This window comes from Megalobrama amblycephala, linkage group LG3 (genome assembly GCF_018812025.1).
Source record: "Megalobrama amblycephala isolate DHTTF-2021 linkage group LG3, ASM1881202v1, whole genome shotgun sequence".
NCBI lineage: Eukaryota > Metazoa > Chordata > Actinopteri > Cypriniformes > Xenocyprididae > Megalobrama > Megalobrama amblycephala.
Window position 1 is genome coordinate 13,998,032 of NC_063046.1, and position 20,387 is coordinate 14,018,418.

Sequence of the window (20,387 nt, forward strand, 5' to 3'; positions counted from 1 at the left end):
GGGCCAAACCCAACCCCTGAAAAACAACCTCACACCATAACCCCCCCTCCACCAAACTTTACACTTGGCACAATGCAGTCAGGCAAGTACCCTTCTCCTGGCAACCTCCAAACCCAGACTCATCCATCGATTGCCAAACAGAGAAGCGTGATTCGTCACTCCAGAGAACACGTCTCCACTGCTCTAGAGTCCAGTGGCGGCGTGCTTTATATCACTGCATCCAATGTTTTGCCTTCCACTTGGTGATGTAAGGCTTGGATGCAGCTGCTCGGCCACGGAAACCCATTCCATGAAGCTCTCTACGCACTGTTCTTGAGCTAATCTGAAGGCCACATGAAGTTTGGAGGTCTGTAGATATTGACTCTGCAGAAAGTTGGCGACCTCTGCCCACTGTGCGCCTCAGCATGCGCTGACCCTGCTCTGTGATTTGAGTTGCTGTTGTTCCCAATTGCTTCCACTTTGTTATGATACCACTAACAGTTGACCGTGAAATATTTAGTAGTGAATAAATTTCATGAATGGACTTATTGCACAGGTGGCAACCTTTCACTGTACCACGCTTGAATTCACTGAGCTCCTGAGAGTGACCCATTCTTTCACAAATAAAAAATGTCCCAACATTTCTGGAATTTGGGTTGTGTGTGTATATATATATATATACAGGGCTTGACATTAACACCCGCCAACCCGCCAAATGCGGGTAAATTTCAGCTGTGGCGGGTAAGACAGCCACTCCCACTAGCCACTTCGGCGGGTTGAATATAATTTCAGTTTACAGCCAAATGATCGTCGAAGATCGTCGTAGCACAAAATTACAATCCAATCACACAATTAGTTATTTATGTGCAGTTAGTGAAGGAGGGATAGGCGGAATTGCGCTGAATGACACACAACAGAAGCGCTCTCTCGCGTGCGCTCTCTCTCTGTTGCGCGCGTGATCAATTCTCCTCGCACCTTAATAGTCAAATACACGTGCACAGATGTCTAAATGTCCATTGTGTGGAGTACCTCGCGTGAATACAGTCGGTTATGGCTTAAGTGGACGTAAACAGGTGGGTAATAACTGAATATGCGTCAGTTACGTCCATGCAATTAAATAGGCCTACCTGTCTGTCATTAATGTTAATCAAACAACAAAAGATGTTAAATAAATGTAGTCTAGGCTATATGTTAAATAAACCTACTGTATCTGAAAAAAGATTATTTTTAATTTACTATTGTTTTTATAATTTGCTTCTTTGTTCTTTTATATAGCCTAACACAAATAACTTATCAAATTTCTCATATTAGCCCATGCTCATATTGTCTACCTCTTGCCCACCTGTACATACCAGCTGATATACAATGTAGTCTTGATTTGGGTGGTCAATCTGCATTCAAAAGTTTTAAAGGGTTTTAAATCAAGTAAAATGACTCAAAATAAAGTAATTTAAGCATAACAAAGTCAACTTTAATCATATAAAATGTAATTTACCAACATTAAAATTGTGGCCAGTGAAAATGCTGAGTGGCTAGTAACTTTGGAAAACCACTAGCCACAGTGCCTGGTGAGCAAAAAAGTTAATGTCAAGCCCTGTATATATATATATATATATATATATATATATATATATATATATATATATATATATATATATATATATGAATAGGAATAGGAATGTAATAAAAGTAACTAAATAAAAGTAACTAAAAACTAAATATATACATATGTTTTTTTGTTTTTTTTTTAATATTCTGAAAATATATTCTTTTGCTGTGTGGGACAATTTGCACCATTGTTTCCAAAGGCCTTGTATGGAATGAAAACATCCATTAGCATGATAGCAGATAGCTGAGGACATTCTCACCTCATCAGTAATGATTTGGTTAGGGGCTACATCTGTCCACACTAGTGACATGATCAGGAGGTGTGCAGATAAAATCATGCCTAACCCTCCCTTCCCCACCACCTTCCATCTAAGCGCCGCCTTCTAGCAAGCAGTTCAAGTCAACAAAATGCACTGTGTATTTGAATCCGCTGCAGACCTCTCTACTGATTCGTTCAGTATGCACTGGTCAAATGTGCAATTTTGCTTATGTTTTAACGAGTGCATATTTCACAAATCTGCCCTCCTCATTGTTTTATTCATGTATTGCTCTGGCTTTAGCTATCCGTATTAACACTGATTATGGTTACCTAACAGGCTAATATGAAGAAATAATTAGACCTAGGCCTGTTTGTGAACAAGCAGTCTTTCATAAAGTCAAATGCAAACAAGGAGTGTTTGTGTATACACGTTTTTGTTTGTTCATTGGCAGTCCGTTTTTTATCAATATGGCTGATGTCTGTTTGTGTATGTATGTCCAAAAAAGGAAGCATGTTTGACCTTTTTCTGTCAATCTCCACATCTGTTCATTGATAATGCATGTGTGTATGTGTGTGTATCACTACAGTGCGTATAAATTGGCAGGCCATAATTAAATGCACAGACCTCTCCACTATCTCCACCTCCAGCACCGCGCCAGTGACGCACGAGCCAGCAGCAGGAGAGTGAGTCATACAGCCCCCGGGGAGCCGCACCCCTCCTTCCTCTATCTTTCTCTGCCTCTCTTTCCTTCTCATTCATTCCTTTTGCTCTCAATTTTTTCCTTGTCCTTTTTCTCTGTTGTCCTTTCACTCACTTTAGCATTCGGTGTAATGTTAAATACTCTAATTTATTCATCATCCTGCTTTTTCCCCCCGTTTTTTGTGCCTTGTAGTTCTACTCACTTTGCTTGTTTTTTCTTAAATTACACACACATTCAAGTTTATTTGTATAGCACTTTTCACAATACATAGTTTCAAAGCAGCTATACAGAAAATGCTTGTTTCAATGTTACAGTTAGGAATTATTCTGTTATTAGAGAGAGCTGAGTGTGTCAAAGTAATGTCCATGACAATAATGTACAGCTATAAGATAATACTATATGTGGTTAGTTAACATCCTTTATTCAGTTAAGCACACACAATGAATGTGCTTGTGCTCATAATAATTACAATATAAGGATAATAACTTATACAATGTAAGAAAATGTGCTTGTTTTCTGCCAATACATTCCCAGCATCCAAATATGCCTACATCCATACTATATAGTAGGTGAAAAACAGTACATGAGCCGAGTAGTATGTCCAAATTCATAAAAAAGTAGGTGAAAAGTACCTAGATGACTTACTACTTCCTGCGAGTTTCAATCCAATGGACACTATCCTTTTCTAGCCCTTGAGGCCACAGGAGAGGATATGTAAATGGAAATGAAGCAACACAACTGTTGCTTGTCACATGACAGTGACAACGTGGCTAATGTGGTACGTCTAAATTTCATTCATATACTACACATATTCATACCATATATAGAAAGTACATTTTTAAAGGGTTAGTTCACCCAAAAATGAAATTTCTGTCAATAATTACTCACCCTCATGGCGTTCCAAACCTGTAAGTCCATCATTCATCTTCGGAACACAAATTAAGATATTTTTGATGAAATCCAAGAGCTTTCTGCCCAGTCAGCAACAAAGTGTGGCCCAGATCCAGCCCACATCTGGTACATGTGGATTACACGTGGACCAGATGTGTGCCGGATCTGGGCCGACACTATGTTGCTGTCAGGGTGATCTCCAATAGACTGCAACGTTTTTACCACTTTCAAGGTCCTCAAAGGTAGTAAACACATCGTTAAAATAGTCCATGTGACTACAGTGGTTCAACCTTAATGTTATGAAGTGACGAGAATACTTTTTGTGAACAAAAATAAGGACTCTATTCAACAAATTTGAATAGAGTCAACAAATTTCTTCTCTTCCATGTCAGTCTCCTATGCTGTTCACCTTGTAAACAAATTACAGATCTTCTGTGATCTACTTCAGAACGCCGGCTCATTATTGGCCTGCTCCTGCGTCAGCATCACACACGCTTGCGTCGTGGTGCACACGTGAACAGTGTTGGCCAATACTGAGCCAGTAAATGGCAACAAAGCATATTTTTGCGAACAAAAAGGATTTTGCGTTGCTTCATAACATTAAAGTTGAATTACTGCAGTCACATGGACTGTTTTAACAATGTCTGTAGTACCTTTCTGGGCCTTGAAAGTGGTAATTACGTTGCAGTCTATCGAAGATCAGAAAGCTCACAGATGTCATCAAAAATACGTTAATTTGTGTTCCAAAGATTGAACGAATGTCTTACGGGTTTGGAACTACATGAGGGTGAGTAATTAGTGACAGAATTTTCATTTTTGGGTGAACTAATGCTTTAATGGTCGTGAAGTAAGTTTTGAACCAAAATTAGTACTATACAGTATGCAATTTCAGATGCAGCAATTCGTTACATTTACAGACATTTTCTTTAACCCTAAAACACAATACAATGCAATGCACAGTTCAGAATACAGGCAAACACCTGTGAAAAATCAATACACAAAATGGATATTAACACAGTTTTTTGGGCCCTATTTTTACAGACTTTTCTGAGTATACACATGCCCAGTGCCAAACCATTAGCTTGTGAAACATCTCTCCAGCCTCAATGGAACAGCCAGAGGGAGTCCCATTGTACTGACAAGCTTCGTTATGGACTGCGGATCCCCTGCCAACTCTAGGTCTTTAATATTGACTATTCTGGAGCAAGGCAAGCGTATTTTCCAGCATGACATAAACGTGACCCGTCCTTGCAGCTCAGTAAGAATCACTAACGTTCAATTGATGGTTGATGTGGCAAAATGCAGGGTGAGAAGTATGTGCATTGGTGTGTTATCAACAGATGACACACCATCTGGAGGCTAAAGGTAATGGCGAGATCAAGCACATGGCTGCATTTGCTGCCGCAGAGTCCCTACGATGCTCATTAATCATTTCCGATTTAATGAATAAAAACTCCATGAAGCAATATTAATATGCCAGGTGTGTAGATTGTCCTAACAGAGTCTTACGTTGTGAGTGAGTTCATGTGTGTGAAAGGGCTTGTGAGATGACATTGAAAAGCTGTAGACAGTCGTAGGAACTGCAGTGGACTCTTTTTCTCTCTTTCTCTCTCTCTCTTCTCTCTTCGCCCACACATGTGCAGTGGGGGGTGAAAGTGTGTGGGAGAGAGTCCAGTTCCAAACAAGGCGGTAAATCGTCAGGTCCAATAACATCAGCTCTACAGCACTACAACAAAAAGAAAGAGAGGAAGAGGAAGAGTGAGGGGTGGAGTCATCTGACTTATGCGTATTAACATTATAGGGGATCTGAAATTAAAATGGTAAATCTGCATTATTTCTTTTTCTTTTAAAAAAAAAGAATTGTGATCTTTATTCATTCTATATGCATTATATATGTCAAAAGAAGAATTTGACTATTTTATTCCACTTTTCCACTATAAAGAACCTTTTGTGGAATGGAAAGTTTCTATAACATTAAAATTTCTTCATCATGGAACCATAGATGTCAACAAAAGTCACAATGAAAAGTAGCAAAAGATCTTGTGTGCTTTAAAATTTATATTGTGCTTTACACAACTGCTTTGTTTCAAAGCAGCTTCACAGTGATAAACAGGAAAAGAATTTTGATGTAAATCCTAATGTACAACAATATCGAAAATGAAAAAAAATGTAGGTTGGGGACTTGGTTCATATAGTTATGGCATTTTGATGAAAAATTTTTGAGGCAAAAAAACCCCATCGATGAATTTGTAACAACAAGATAATATGCATTTAGAAAATAGATAGGGTGAATTGTCATTTGCCAACTTATATTGCAGATTCACTGACTGCGTGTAAAAAACCTCTCTGAATCTGAAGCATTTGTGCATGAGTGAGTGCAAGCGTCTATATAAATTTGCCCGTCTGCATTATTTATCTTTTTCACCAAATTACACTTCACATTTCATTCATCTCCTCTACTCCTCCTCTCTCTCCCCATCTTTCTCTCTGTGCTTCCGTCACACCCCACAGAGCCCCCTTCTCCCCTTTCATCATTCTCCTCTTCCTACCAGAACACTTTCAATTTCAGGCCCCTCCGTTTTTTTCTCTATTTACATTCATAATACATCGTTTTTTCAATCGATGCTTAAAACGTGCACCTCAGACTCAGATAAAGCCAGTTAATCTTACAGGGATAAAGCCCAGAATAAAAGTCAATAGATTTTATCTTTACGTAGTACAGCTAATGTGAAAATGTTTGAAATCATTTCCACATTTGATGTAACTAAATGCAAAGGTGATAAATGTGGCCTCTGAGATTTAAAATGTAAGCTAAAATTTGTGAGAAAATCTTTTCACATATCAAAAGAGCAGGTATGACAGAAAGTGACAGCTGTTGAAACAAAGAGAAACTTTCCAAAGTGATCATGTGATGTGTTACCTCTGTTGAATTTCTTCAAATATTGTTTGTGTATTAGGGTGCACGGTGTTTTATTGTCTCACTATACTGCAAAGCTATTGCTCTGCTGTAGAGCAATAGGATATGTATCAATATCAATGACACTAAAAAGGGCACTCAGCCTGAAGGCTCAATAGGGGGAAAAAATGAATCATTCAGCATATTCTTACCCTCCTTGATAGCTGCCTTTGTCTGCTTCAGTCCCTATCTGCTTCTAGCTGTCAAATCATCCATGGTAAAAGAATATTTAAATGGTGCTCTGGGACCCCAGACGTGTCAAATGTGATTCTGTAAGCCATGTTTTTCATCTTTCAACATTAATGTCATGTAGGCCATTCATCAAAACCATGGATGCTTATAAATCAATCACATCAGGCTTTGATTTTTCACTCTAAATTGAATCTGTATGGGAGGTAGTAAATGGCTTGCTATTTCAAAGTCAAGTAGCCATAAAGGAAATATAAACAGCTTCTGGATGCGCAGAGCACAAGTGCATTGTAAATATCAGTTTGTCAAATTATTTCATCTAGTTGCCCATTTTTTTAACAAAATAATATTCAGAGTGTTTTTCTATATATCATTCTAAAATACTTTTCAAAAGAAAAAAGTTTTCATGAGGAATCCAAATGAAAATAAACTGATCAAGTGATTTCAGCTGCTCAAGTATGACAAACACCACAAAAAAAGTTTATTTGCATGATGAAAACATAGTATAAAGCAAAGCATAGCATATATGCTCAGCTGTAAAATCTACAGAAGATACATCTCACTTGCCCCCATTGTGGCCTGTTGCCCAGCACTAAAGCAGTTACATAAGCACTGTCAAACATTGAATCTTTCATATATATGAGCACTGATTGAAGCTTTAAAAAAAAAAAGCCATACAAATATCTTATAAGGCTGCAGTCCAAATAGAACGTTTACTATAAAATTTAAACACCTTTGCACTATAATGAATGAATGAATCGTTAAAAAGCACTCCGTAAGTGTTGGATTGCTTAATATTTTGGCAGCATTAGTCTGAATCTCATTCATGTATGACTGCATCCCATTGCTGGGAATTTTAGAGGAAAGTTATTATGGCATTTAAAATATCATTAAGTGTGGACACTCACAACTTTTGGCTCAGTCAAGCAATCTAAAAAGATGTATGAAAAAAGGTACTTCTGCATATATGCAATTCCCACCACTGATGTGGACTGCTCCATAAATAGAACCAATGGATCTGCATGTCACTTCATTGGCAATTTTTCCAACATTGGTACATTATTTATCCCCATAGCTGAGCACAAATGTGCAACCATCCGCAAAGCACACATTAATACCATGACATTAGCTTCATTGATGGCATGCCTGTACGCCCAGGAGAAAAAAAAGGTACACTTCCATAATGTATTTAAAATGCTCTATTTTCGCACACTAATTTCGTACTTAATATACTAAAAATTCTTCTATAGTACATCTTTAGATAATCTTAAGAACATCTAAGTGTACTCAACTGTGCTATTTTGAGAAACCATGAAATATAAACTTAAATGTGCTTTTAATATACTCTCTCTGTATTTAAAAAATGTATTTAGTTACCACTTGTAGTAAACTATGAGTTCAAATGTACTATAAGTGGTATCTAAATAATTTTTTAAATACAGAGATAGTATATTAAAAGCACATTTAAATTCATATTTCATGGTGTCTCAAAATAGCACAGTTGAGTACACGTAGATGTTCTTAAGATGATCTTAAGAAGTACTAAAGAAGAATTTTTAGTATATTAAGTACAAAATTAGTGCACGAAAATAGAGCACTTTAAGTACATTATATAAAATGTACTTTTTTTCACCTGGGACTACCTCAGCAATTGGCTTTAGGTTATTATGAGTAGAAGATTATTATCATGATCATATACATTAGGCCTAACATGAGAGGAAATATGGCTAACTAACAGGTGTTTTCAAATGATTTTTGATGCTTGCCCCAATTTACTTTATTAAAATGAGCTGCAATTTGAATGGTTTGTCACAACATTCATGCAATCCACAATTTGAACAATAAAAATATAATTAACCCATTTTTGTTGATTCTGCATGACTCTTTTTCTGTTGTCATAAAAACTAGGTGGTTTATCTTTCAGCATGATTTACTTAGGACTCCATGAGGAACATCACACTTCCTAAAACTGAAGAATAACTTTACAAAGCAATAGGCTAACCTAGCTACTCGGCCAATTAAGGGATAGCATATTGTGTTAATTGATGTGACTGGATTTTAACTCCACTATCTACTTAATTAAAACACCCTAAATGTCATGTTAGAGCATTTACCCAAAGGTTAAAAGTTGTAGGAATGATTAAATTGGAAGGTGGTGCTGGCATGTTGTCTAACTGACAGGGGAACTCTGTTTGGATAGTTCTTATGTTAGCAAGACTCGCTTCGCTTTGTTTGTACGTAAGCGTGGGCAGGGAGCCTCTGTCACATATCCAATCTAAGGGCAACCCTCCCACGGTTAGTTGTCTGAATCGATTATAAATGGATAGATTTTTTAAAAGCGCCCTTGGAAGGCTTCGGGTGCTGAAATTATGCTTGCTGTTGCGAGAGATTCATCTGGGGGAAGACCAAGATACGGTGGATGCCGCCTCATTAACTCCAGTCAGAGCCGGGAGAACAAACGATCAGTTTGCACCGCCGCCGCCTTCGCAAAGAACGCCAACGCGGCGTTTCCCATTCTGCGACGTACGCAGGACAGGGCGGAAATGATGGAGGTGGAAGAATTTCTCTTTCGGCGTCAAAAGATCTTCGTGGGATAGGTCATTTGTCAGCAGAATGCTGTTAATTCTCCGAGGCAGAACCTCTTCAGTCGTCTGCTCCTGTGAGACAGTCGACGTCCTCTGGGTGAAGTTAACGTAAACAGACAGCTGGTTGCAGAAACACTATCTTCTCCGACAGCCATGTAAAGCCACTGCCAACTCATTCTCACCATGAGCTAATCCAATTCGTTCATGTTTAACACTATAGACACTCTGAAAGAATTCACAAGACAGGATTATCTTAACTTTCATAATAGAAAATATTCATTATCGTCACGTCACCATAGTGCCAGCAACGCTCTACACCAAAACATGCCAAGTCACACTTTCAAACGACTTTCAAGACTGCTATTCTGCATTATATCTTGTATTAATGAGCAAAACTGTAGAGGAAGAAATGGCATTAAAATTTAGATCGATAAACTGTTCTTTAATTACACAAGAAAGGATGTTTAAGCACGTTTAAAATAATTTAACTAATGGCCCTTAGCAAAAGCATTATTACAGTGAGCCAAAAGAACCTTTCATAATGAAGAAAAATGAAGGCAATGCTAACTTTTTTTTTGTGAATGAGCTTGCTCACTCCTTCCCTGGTCTGAAGAAAAGGAACCCTTGAGAATGCTTGCAGATTGCAGGAAAAGAGTTCTGAACAGGTTTTGGAACCTAAATTCTTTTCGACACGTGGAAGTGCACTAGGTCTAATTACCAACTTGCGCTGAACGGCGGCACTGACAACGCGGTCCTGCCTGATCCCTACTGTTGACAATCACACTGAATAAAGGCCCCGGTACATTCCCACAATTCAAAATTTAAAGGAAAAAATATATGGGCTAAAGCAGGGAAAAAAGCCGTGTGAAAATAAAAGATGAATAACTATACCACATTGTTCATTAGGCCTACACATTGTATTTTATTTTTATGTAAATACGAAGTCAAAAGTTGCTTAAAGGATTCAATAATTGCTTCATCATTTCTTTTCACCCTCGTGCCAAATATGACCTTTGTTTTTCCCGTGAAATACAAAGAGATGTTGGGGATGTGAGGGACTGACAGCTTCAGTCACCATAACCTTTTTCTTTGTACTGAGGGTCCCATCTCCAAAAAGAGTTACTTAAAGGATTAGTCCACTTTTAAATAGGATAATTTACTCACCCCCATATCATCCAAGATGTTCATGTCTTTCTTTCGTCAGTCGAACGGAAATTAAGGTTTTTGATGAAAACATTCCAAGATTATAGTGGACGTCAATGGTCTCCAAACGGTTGAAGGTCAAAATTACAGTTTCAGTGCAGCTTCAAAGGGCTTTAAACGATACCAGACGAGGAATAAGGGTCTTAAACGATCCGTCATTTTCTAAAAAAATACAACCGTTTATGCTTTATAAACACAAAATATCGCCTTGAACGTACTTACCGTCTCTGCATTCTTCAAAACACTTACGCTGAATGTCCTACGCCTTCCCTATTCTACTTAAGGAAAAAAATGAAACTGGCGCCGCATTCGTTCTGTATGTAGAATAAGAAAGGCATAGGACATACAGCGTAAGCTTTTTGAAGAATGCGAAAACGGGAAGTACGTTCAAGGCGATATTTTGTGTTTATAAAGCATAAACGGTTGTATTTTTTTACGAAAATGACCGATCGTTTCACTAGATAAGACCCCTATTCCTCGTCTGGTATCGTTTAAAGCCCTTTGAAGCTGCACTGAAACTTTTTTTTGACCTTCAACCGTCTGGAGGCCATTGAAGTCCACTATAAGGAGAATAATCCTGGAATGTTTTCATCAAAAACCTTCATTTCTTTTCGACTGATGAAAAAAAGACATGAACATCTTGAATGACATGGGGGTGAGTAAATTATCAGGAAAAGTTTATTTAAAAGTGGATTAATCCTTTAAGGGTGAATAATGATAGAATGTTCAGTTATCCCTAAATTTAAGCTGCCAGTTCGTTCAAATAGATAAGAAATACATTGTGGACGAAAGATGATGGGTCAGTGAATACTAATACTGACAAAAGCGAATGATTTCTTTCTTTTGTCATCATTCACGCAATTTACAGAACACGGAGTCTCTTTAACTAGGTTTCAAGCAAACCATGACTGCGAGCATTCCACAAATAATACATTAAATTATGTCCGGAATTGCTTTTTTATTCAAAGGCTATAATTCAAATCAAGCTGACATTTATGAAAGAAATGTGCTAAATATGGAACGACACTTTATGTGGCACAGGCCTATTAACGTAATTGTCCTCTGCATTCTGAACAATAGGCTATTAATGCAAGATGAAACTGTGTTTAGGCCAACTTCGCTAGTATATTTGAAGAGAAAATATCGGTCGTCTCTTTGTTGTTTGCATGCTGAATGCATTAGCCTACGTTGTAATTTTTAGATGGTCCACAATGGATACCAACATAATACATGCCAGGAATGTTGTAGCCTACTGTAAATGTTTATGGTCCATTTTGTTTGGTAGAGAAAAAACGGTTGCAAAAGCTTTTAATGAGAAATGATACATTTCAAACACATCCTGTAACATAATGTCACGACCTGGATGCGGAAGAAGCACATTACTCGCTAATGCAATAAATCCAGATCAGACAAAACATAATAGCTTATGCATTCGGGTCGCTTTTGCACGATGCACTGACAACTGAAGCGCCAGCTGTTTCCTCTGTGAATATTATGGTGTAGGCTAATTGCATTTATACATTTTGTTAATGAGGCAATGTACATCGTGATGAGGATTGTTGGTTCCTTTGTGTTGCTCTGTCAGTTTGCAGCTGCATCTGGAAGGGACCGGTCTCGCGCTCCCCGTGTTGTCTAGCCCTCTCTATTCGGCGGAAAAAAAGTACTATTTCATTCATCCCGTTTCCTTCCATTCATCTGGGCACTGCAGCGTAGCGAAGACTCGGGGTTCGATCAGCACGAAAATTCTTATCAATGGAGAGAGTGACGTCAATGAGCTAGAGTGACGTGCGGTCACGTGGGCGCAGTGGGGCCGAAATAAAAACACGGAGAGCTGACCGTGGTACTGAAAATATCCCCATAGCTCCGTGCAAGAATAGCCAACCATACGGCTTACACAAACGATATCACTACACAAACAAAACAGCAACATTCAAACAAAGCGTGTATTGTTGAAGCGGATTCATACACGTAAATCACGAGACTAACTTAACTCGAATACAAAGTTTGAAGAGGACACAATAAGTGCGTCGGACTGCGCTGCCCCTGACAGGATTCCCGGTAAGTCCCGGCTTTCTTTTTATAGTAACAGGGAACAGTAATGGCAGAAGGCGTGGGAAAATAAGGATATATTATAATGTGGACAGGAAAAAAAAAAAAAAATTAAAAACGCAGACTGAGGCGTAAAGATTTTGCTATATTAGTTTGCATGTAAAAAAACAAACAAACAAACAAAAAAACAAATTGCTGGTATAAAAAGAACACAAATATATTTGTAATGTGTAATGAAATGTATATTATATTATATTATATATATATATATATATATATATATATATATATATATATATATCACACACACAGACATTTCATTACACATTACAAATATATTTGTGTGTGTTCTTTTATACCAATTTATTTGTTTGTCTTTATATTAAAAAGGACCTGAGGAAAAATGGACCTGATGAAAAAAAAAATGCAGTAATGTAGAAATTAAAAGTATAACAATTATTTTTGAAGGAAGTAATAAAACTTATTACAACCACTTTAGTGATACTGAATATTGCAATGATGATTTTCATAATTATTGATGAAGGTGACGGGTATGATCAATGGCACAGCTCGCATTATGAATATTACCACGCCCTTGCTCATGCTTTCATCATCTTTCTCATCACCATAGCATTAGATACCCAAAATAACAATGTCGAGTCCAATCACAAAAGCGCACGAGAGACACTGACATAAAAACATGTTGTTTTGCTTCTGCTTGCTTTGACTTTTGCCTGTTGGAGTCCAATTTATCGTATTTTACATACTTATAAGTACTAGCTCATATGGAGCAAAGAAATGTTGACAACAAATTTAACAGCAGAGCATTCATTATCTGTTTTCATGTCTTTTAAATGTTGTTGATTGGGTTCAATTTGTGATAGACGTTCAAATCTAAAATCTAATAGTCTCAAAGCAGAAGATTATAGGCCTACTTGGACAAGGCGTCTTAGAGCCGGATTACTTGCGTTCTTTGTTGATGAGAGCTCCCCAGAGTGCTCTGTCGTTGGAGGCAGTGGACGAGGGTGTTACTGTTAGAGCTGTTGTCACATCGTGGAGACACGACTCTATAAGACCAAAAAAGTTGATCTTTTCAAATTTGAAAGGAGCTACAGACTGTTGTTTTTAATAAAAAATGATAAAATTGTGCATGCCACACAGCTGTCAAACTTTAGATGTGTAAACCCATGCATCGTAAGCCAGTGGGCACATATTTGCGATTGCTGCAGTGTTTTCTTGTGCAACTAGGCTATGAGTGGAGTTCTAACTACATAACCAGATTTTTACCATAAACATCTGTGTCGTGATGATCAAGCATTACGCGTCAGGATCGCTTAATCTCAGTGTCAGGTTTCATTACAAAATTAAAGTGAGCTAAGAATGCCGTTCTGTTCACTGTTGTTGCGCTCCCAAAGCTTTAAAATCCAAATTTTATGGAGTGTTTTATCCATATGCGAGAGAAATACTCGTATTTGTTTGTTTTTTTTGGAGCTCAAACTTGCTTTTCATGGTCATACTGAGATCCTCTGATCATCTTTGTATTGCTTACTCATTAACCTCCCACGCATCGGAAGGACTCCCTGCTAAGGCGCTTTTCCTCCTATACCTTATTAGCACCGCGCCGCGTGTGCGAGCAATCACATGCACAAAGCGCTTCAGAGTCCTCACGAACCGCACCAGCTTAAGCCGCAGAGCCAATTAGAACGCCTTTGCAAAATCAGCTAAGCAGCAGGCAATAACACATCAATTATAGCTTAACAAAAGACCCCCCCCCCCCCTCCAATGAGTAACCAATTTTTGTGCAAAATATAAATATGCTTTGTTGGACAGATCACTTCAGAACAGAAAAATCCTCACTGGATTTGACAAGGACTTTTTTTTTTTTTTTTTTTTTTTTTTTTACTAAAGTGTATACCGACATTAGTTCTGCCATTACAGGAATGAGCAATTCATGAAATGCTCTCAGGTATCAATTACAAGTCATACATACATTTACAAAAAAAAATAAAAAATCTAATATATAGTGAGTGTTGCATTCAGGCAGTCTGCAAAGAAGTGAATGTGTGTCCACCATCTTACCTGAGAATGCTGTGCATTGTTGTCTGATGCAGATAACTGTTTTTACTCAACTTTATTTATTTTAACATATATATATATATATATATATATATATATATATATATATACATACATATATATATATATATATATATATATGGTTGTTTTATTTATATACGGTTTATATACGGTTGTTACCTTGAGATCAATTTTGAAGGGCTCTCTTGAAACAGATTTGATCGTTGATCATTTATGAATTTTTCTGTCTTTCAGGTTCAACACATATGTACGGTCATGAGCTGGTGCCAACAAACTTTAAATGTCCCCGTCATTTTCCTGTTCATGTTATTTAGTCTCACAGTCAAGCCTGCAACCTTCAGTCCAGTGACAGCAGCCAGCAACACAGTAAGTGAAAACTATGCAGCATCCTCCTCCTCTGCTCAGCAACAGAGTCAATATACTCAACCACCAGAGGAAAAAGGCTCGCTACATGAAGAAAATGAAGAAGATGAGCTTTTCAAAGACGTGGACCCTAGAACCCTAGCAGCGGTCCTTCTCGAGGCCCTCAACCAACCTCAGAAGGAAAAGATGAGTGAACGAGAAGAGGGAATGGAAGTGGAAAGGCAGAGGGAACTTCAGGGTGCAGACAGAGACAGAGATGGTCACAAAGAGCTGGAGCTGGTCATGGCAGCTGCTGCAGCGCAAGGAAAAGATGAGAAAGAAAGAGAGGAGGAAGAAGAGAAAAAAAGGGCTGAGGAGGAAGAACGGCTGACGGAGAAAGTAACAAGCCGCACCACTAGTCAGACGGTACCATTAAAAGAGCAGGTGGCTCCACAGGAGGGGGCCACAAAAGAGGAGGTGATCAAGGAGGAGGAGAGGCAGGAGCCAGAGAGAGGAGAACTAGGGGAGGAGGAAGAGCAGCTGAGTCCAGAGGAAGTGAAGAATCTGGAGACTGTGTTAGAGGAATTGCAGAGCTACAGCACAGCCACTAAGAGAGAGCGTGACACATCCACAGGCCAGAGGGAGAGCCGTGGGGAGTATTTTGATTACCTGGATCGTAATGGGCTCATGAACAACGAGATCAAGCCTAAAGCTAAAGGCAATGACCTAGCCCTGACCAAGAAGAAGCTAAAGTGGCAACTCGAACAAGAGAAGAACAAAATGCAGCCCTTACAAAGAGGAGGCAACTTCATGGATGACTTTAACAATAACCTTGCTGACCCAGAAGAAGAAGATGAGGAAGATCAGGAGGACGAAGAACAGCTAACCCCTGAAGAAGAGGAAACTCGGGCCAAAGCAGAGCAAGAGGAGGTACGCAGACAGGCAGCAGAAGCACAAAGAGCCAAGGCGGAGGAGGAAAAGCTAGCAGACATTGCATCTGACATGCTCCTGAAATACATTGTGAAACAGGACAAGAAAAAGTACCAAGACAACAATGGTGCAGAAGATAAGCGCTCTGATGAGGAGGACACTAGTGATGACGATGATGACATTGACCCACAGACCATTGATAAGTTGATTGAGATCTCAAGCAAGCTGCATCTTCCTGCTGATGATGTGGTGGACATTATTAACGATGTGGAGAAAAAGAAGAAAAAAGATGCTCCTGAAAATCTCCCATGGCAACGTCCTCTCGTGCCGCCTCCAGCCCCCATTGCACCTTCCACACTGTTACGTAAACCTCCTCCCTCTAAGCCTCCTCAACCGAACACAAACCCATTAAAAGCCTGGTTCAAAGACAGAACCTCAGTCAAGCCCAGCAAGCAAGATATTTGGACGAGGCAGCAGTGGCCCTTTCGTACCTACCCTTCCTTCAAGTTCTATCAAAAACCCTACAGAGGGTATTACCCCATCTACATCCCACCTGCAAAACCAAAATCCCGCTACTATTCCAAGCCCTCTTTCGCCCTCAATAATGTCCTGGGAAACTCACTGGACTATGACTTTGATTACTCCCCCAGACGGAAGTCCCGTCCCTGGGCGCAGTCTCGCCAAAGAGCCCAACCAGCCTTCCAGCGGAACCTCTACTTCCCTCACCCTCGGACTTTCAAAGCCGTACCCATGCCTAAACCACGGTCACCTCCACGTCGTTGGCCGTCCTTTTATTACCCAGCCCGAGCTCCTGTAGTCACCAGGGAGGATGATTACTACAGTCCGCTGAGGCAGCCGCCACAGGACAGCGAAGAGGAGCTAGAGAACTTCATTGAGAGAGTCTTTATGAAACATCCCCGGATGTTTCAGTGAGCAGACAGGGGAGACAAAAAAGAGTGATAAAGACGTGGAGGAGAAGAAAGTGAAAGGGAACAACTTAAAGACTGTTCTTTGCCAACCTATCATGTTCTGGTTTCTTTTACTGAAATCAATCCCTTCGTACTTACTTATTTGCTTCAGATACAAAGTTTACCCTTAAGAAAGAACACATTTAGGATCTTCATGTCCATCTAACCACATCTTCCACCCTCCTCCCCCCCGGAGAGACTGACCAGCAAAGCTACTTGAGCGGTGAGAGGAAAGGGCGCTTGAGCCCGGCACATCTCAAATACTCAACATTCAAGTTTTGCATACCCTATGAAGGCCTTTATAAAGATACCTGATATCATGAAACACCATGTTTTCATCCTTTACAAAGACATTCAAGATGGAATCTTGAAAAGCTTGCCATTATTATGGAAGCAACTCCATTATCTAAGTCTTACTTGCATATCTTTTTCTTGTTTAGTTTTTTGTATTTTGGACATTTTAAATCCCAGTGGTCAATATCATTGATCTTAATGGGATAGCAAAAAATATTCTAACTGCACCTTTAAAGAACGTGCAAACATATTCATTCAGACAGAAATGATAAAACATCACAGTGCCATAATGGTGGAAATATACATTTTGTTAATTCAATACACCAAATGTAGTCTTTCTTGTACCTCAGAGTATTCTGCTTGAGCATTTACCATTTGTGTGTTTCCTTTTGAAGCCTAGAGGACACACTCTAAGTCTTGTACATAGAATTAGTTTCTTATCGCTGTCTGCATTTCAAATTTTTTCCTTCAGTGTGTTTATACCATTGTTTTTTTATGTAAAAAAGAAAGAAAGTTGGTGCAAAAGACATTCATACATTCCAACGATTTCTAAGAAACAAATTTATTATTTCATACAAGCTGTTTTGAATACAACTTTTAATTGCCTTAAGACACTCTCTTCCCCTTTTCAGATGAGCAGCATTTTTGGTCACAGACTGGCTGAAAGGTTTGTTCTCAAGCTCATAAACTTTATTCAGTGGAGCTGGGAAGCAGTGATCAGCCTTTTGACTTTGTTTTACAAATAAAATAAATTATATATATATATAATATATATAAGATAATTAAAAAAATAATGTGTCAAATATTAATGGATTATTTAAAGGTAACCTTGCCCCTAGGCCAGTTACATCATACCAAAATCAATCACTGGGCCAACGAGAGCTCAATCAAAATAGCATAGACAATCTATTCATTTAAATTAATTAATTAATATACTAAACAACAATGTTGATGTTACTTAAGTGAAAATTGAAATGAAAATCAGTAAACATTTTCTTTAAAAAAAATCTGTAGGTAAGATTAAATTGGCTGAAACTGTCCCAAATGAGATTGAATAAAATGTAGATTGAAAAAGAGATTGAAAAATTGTCAATCTGAAAGAAAGAATATTCAAGCATAAGGGGGAGGGATACACCGTTCTAATTTTCTTTAAATGATTTGAAAGACTGACAGATGGAAGCTAGAGGGAAAATGGATGCGGAGAGCTGAACCAGTGGAGGAGTAAAGTTTCTGCACGTTACTGTAAACTTGCATCTAAAATGTGTTGCTTCTTTGAAGACATTAAGCATTGAAAAAAAACTACAAAAAAAAAAAAAAGATGAATGACTAGTGTATCCCAGTAAAAATGCCATTGAGTCTTGTGTGAGGAAAAAATGTTTATGTCCTTTCTAGATGTATCTTGTACGTAACATAATAAACATGCGTTTGCTGGATGTAAATAACCGCATGTTGATGACTAGTTTTGCTACACAGAGAGAAATAAATAAACTTGACTATTTTTTATTAAGATTGTTTTTTTAATTCCTTCTTGTAAAGAACATGGTTGTGAGATTTGTACAGATCTGATACATTTACACACATCACACTCAAATTAACCTTAGCATAAATTGCTACAATTAAAGTTTTGGTTTACCTTTTTCCATCTTATATCTTACAACAATAGGAAAAGCACACACAAAAACAATACTGAGATCACAGTACATTACCAAAAGGAAGTTAAACATGAACATTCAGCATCTCAGTGTGAAAATCCTTCACAGATGATCTCTCTAATGAGCTCATTTGATCAGCAATTAGCCCAACAAACTGTGTGAGTCCCAGAGCCAATCAATGCCACATAACTTCCCCCTAATTGCATGCCAGGTCGAATTTTCTCTCCGCTTTGATATGCTGTACGTGGGCAAATACAAACACGTATGTGCACGCACACATTATTAAGAGACAAAAGGACATTAAAATAAGGCCAGAGGGCAGATTTACTGTTTAAAAGGATTATGAAGGGAAAAGAAACAAGAAAGCAAGCAGGGCAGGGGTCTTGACTAATGAGAGACTGAGCACATTAGTACTCCCACTAGGACTGCTGTGTGCAATCAAAGACTTTCAGCAAGGAACGTTGTTATAGGGAGAGACGCCCCACTTTCACACCACATGAGACATGCTCAGGAGTGAGGTTTGCTTTTCATTCCTGTAAATACACTTAAAGTGATAGTTAGAAGAAAAATCTGCCATCATTTACTCACCCTCATGTTCCAGACATGAATGAGTTTCTATCCTCTGTGGAACACAAAAGAAGATATTTTAAAGAATGGCTCTGCTTTTGTCCAAACAATGAAAGTCAAAAGCATCCAAAAAACACTGACTCTCATTGTATGGATAAAATACACGGAAGCTTTTTTCTAAATATCTTCTTATGTATTCCACATAAGGTTTGGAACAACATGAAGATTAATAAATGACAGAACATTTAATTTTGAGTGAAAGAATACAAATCGACATATCTTGAAAGAATGTAACTCACCTGCTTTAAAAAGCCCATATACATGAACTCTGAAAACATGACGTTTGTCCCTGCTCATGTTTTATTGGTTAGCACATTGCAAAAAAATGACAACTGCATTTTTCACTAGTCTACTTTGAAGGAAAAAAAAAACAAAACAAAAAAAAACTAAAGACCAATAGACCAGAGAAGGTACACTGCATAAGGTAATGAATAATAATAAATAAAAACTTTTTTTTTTTTTCTTTTACTTAAATCTAGTTTTTAAAAAAAATTCTGCCAGTACAATAAGACAAAAGCACTTACATATGGAGATATGGAGTGTTGTTAAAGTAAATTTATCTAGTTTCAAAGATCTTGAGATATTTTAACTGATAAATTAAACAAAAATATGGATTAGGAATATGATTTTTGTAGTGTATTTAGATGCTTTTTGAATCAAAACGACTGTGGAACAGTTATCGCAGAACAAGATGAACTTCAGTGCTTTAATTAAAACAACAATAGGGCAGTAGAACTGTGACCTCAAGCAGTCAATTATTTTCCAACTTCACCATATACTTAACCATTAGGCTACTACTACCATCGATATTAATATAAATTGCATTCCTATTAATTTATTCATTTCAATCATCCATCTCTTACCAGAGAGCTCTGAAAAAGACTATTTCAAGGGTACAACGACATCAGTCGAACATGGTTTTGTGAACAAGGTCCTTCATAAAGTGCAAAGTTGTTAGTACATAATCACTTGATACCCAATGACAGCAATTTTCAATTCAGAATGTTATAAACAACAACTGAATGAGACAGGCCTGGAAACAAACAAGGAGTGACAG

The 20,387-nt window shown here is 38.1% G+C and overlaps 1 protein-coding gene across 1 annotated transcript; it reads left to right on the forward strand.

The window, feature by feature from the left end:
* Positions 1 to 11,651: 11,651 nt before the first annotated feature.
* Positions 11,652 to 18,558, forward strand: vgf (VGF nerve growth factor inducible). Its single transcript, XM_048184070.1, has 2 exons — positions 11,652 to 12,429; positions 14,752 to 18,558. The coding sequence occupies exon 2, from the start codon at positions 14,773 to 14,775 to the stop codon at positions 16,720 to 16,722; it is 1,950 nt and encodes a 649-aa protein (XP_048040027.1). The 5' UTR covers positions 11,652 to 12,429; positions 14,752 to 14,772; the 3' UTR covers positions 16,723 to 18,558.
* The last annotated feature ends 1,829 nt before the right edge of the window (positions 18,559 to 20,387 follow it).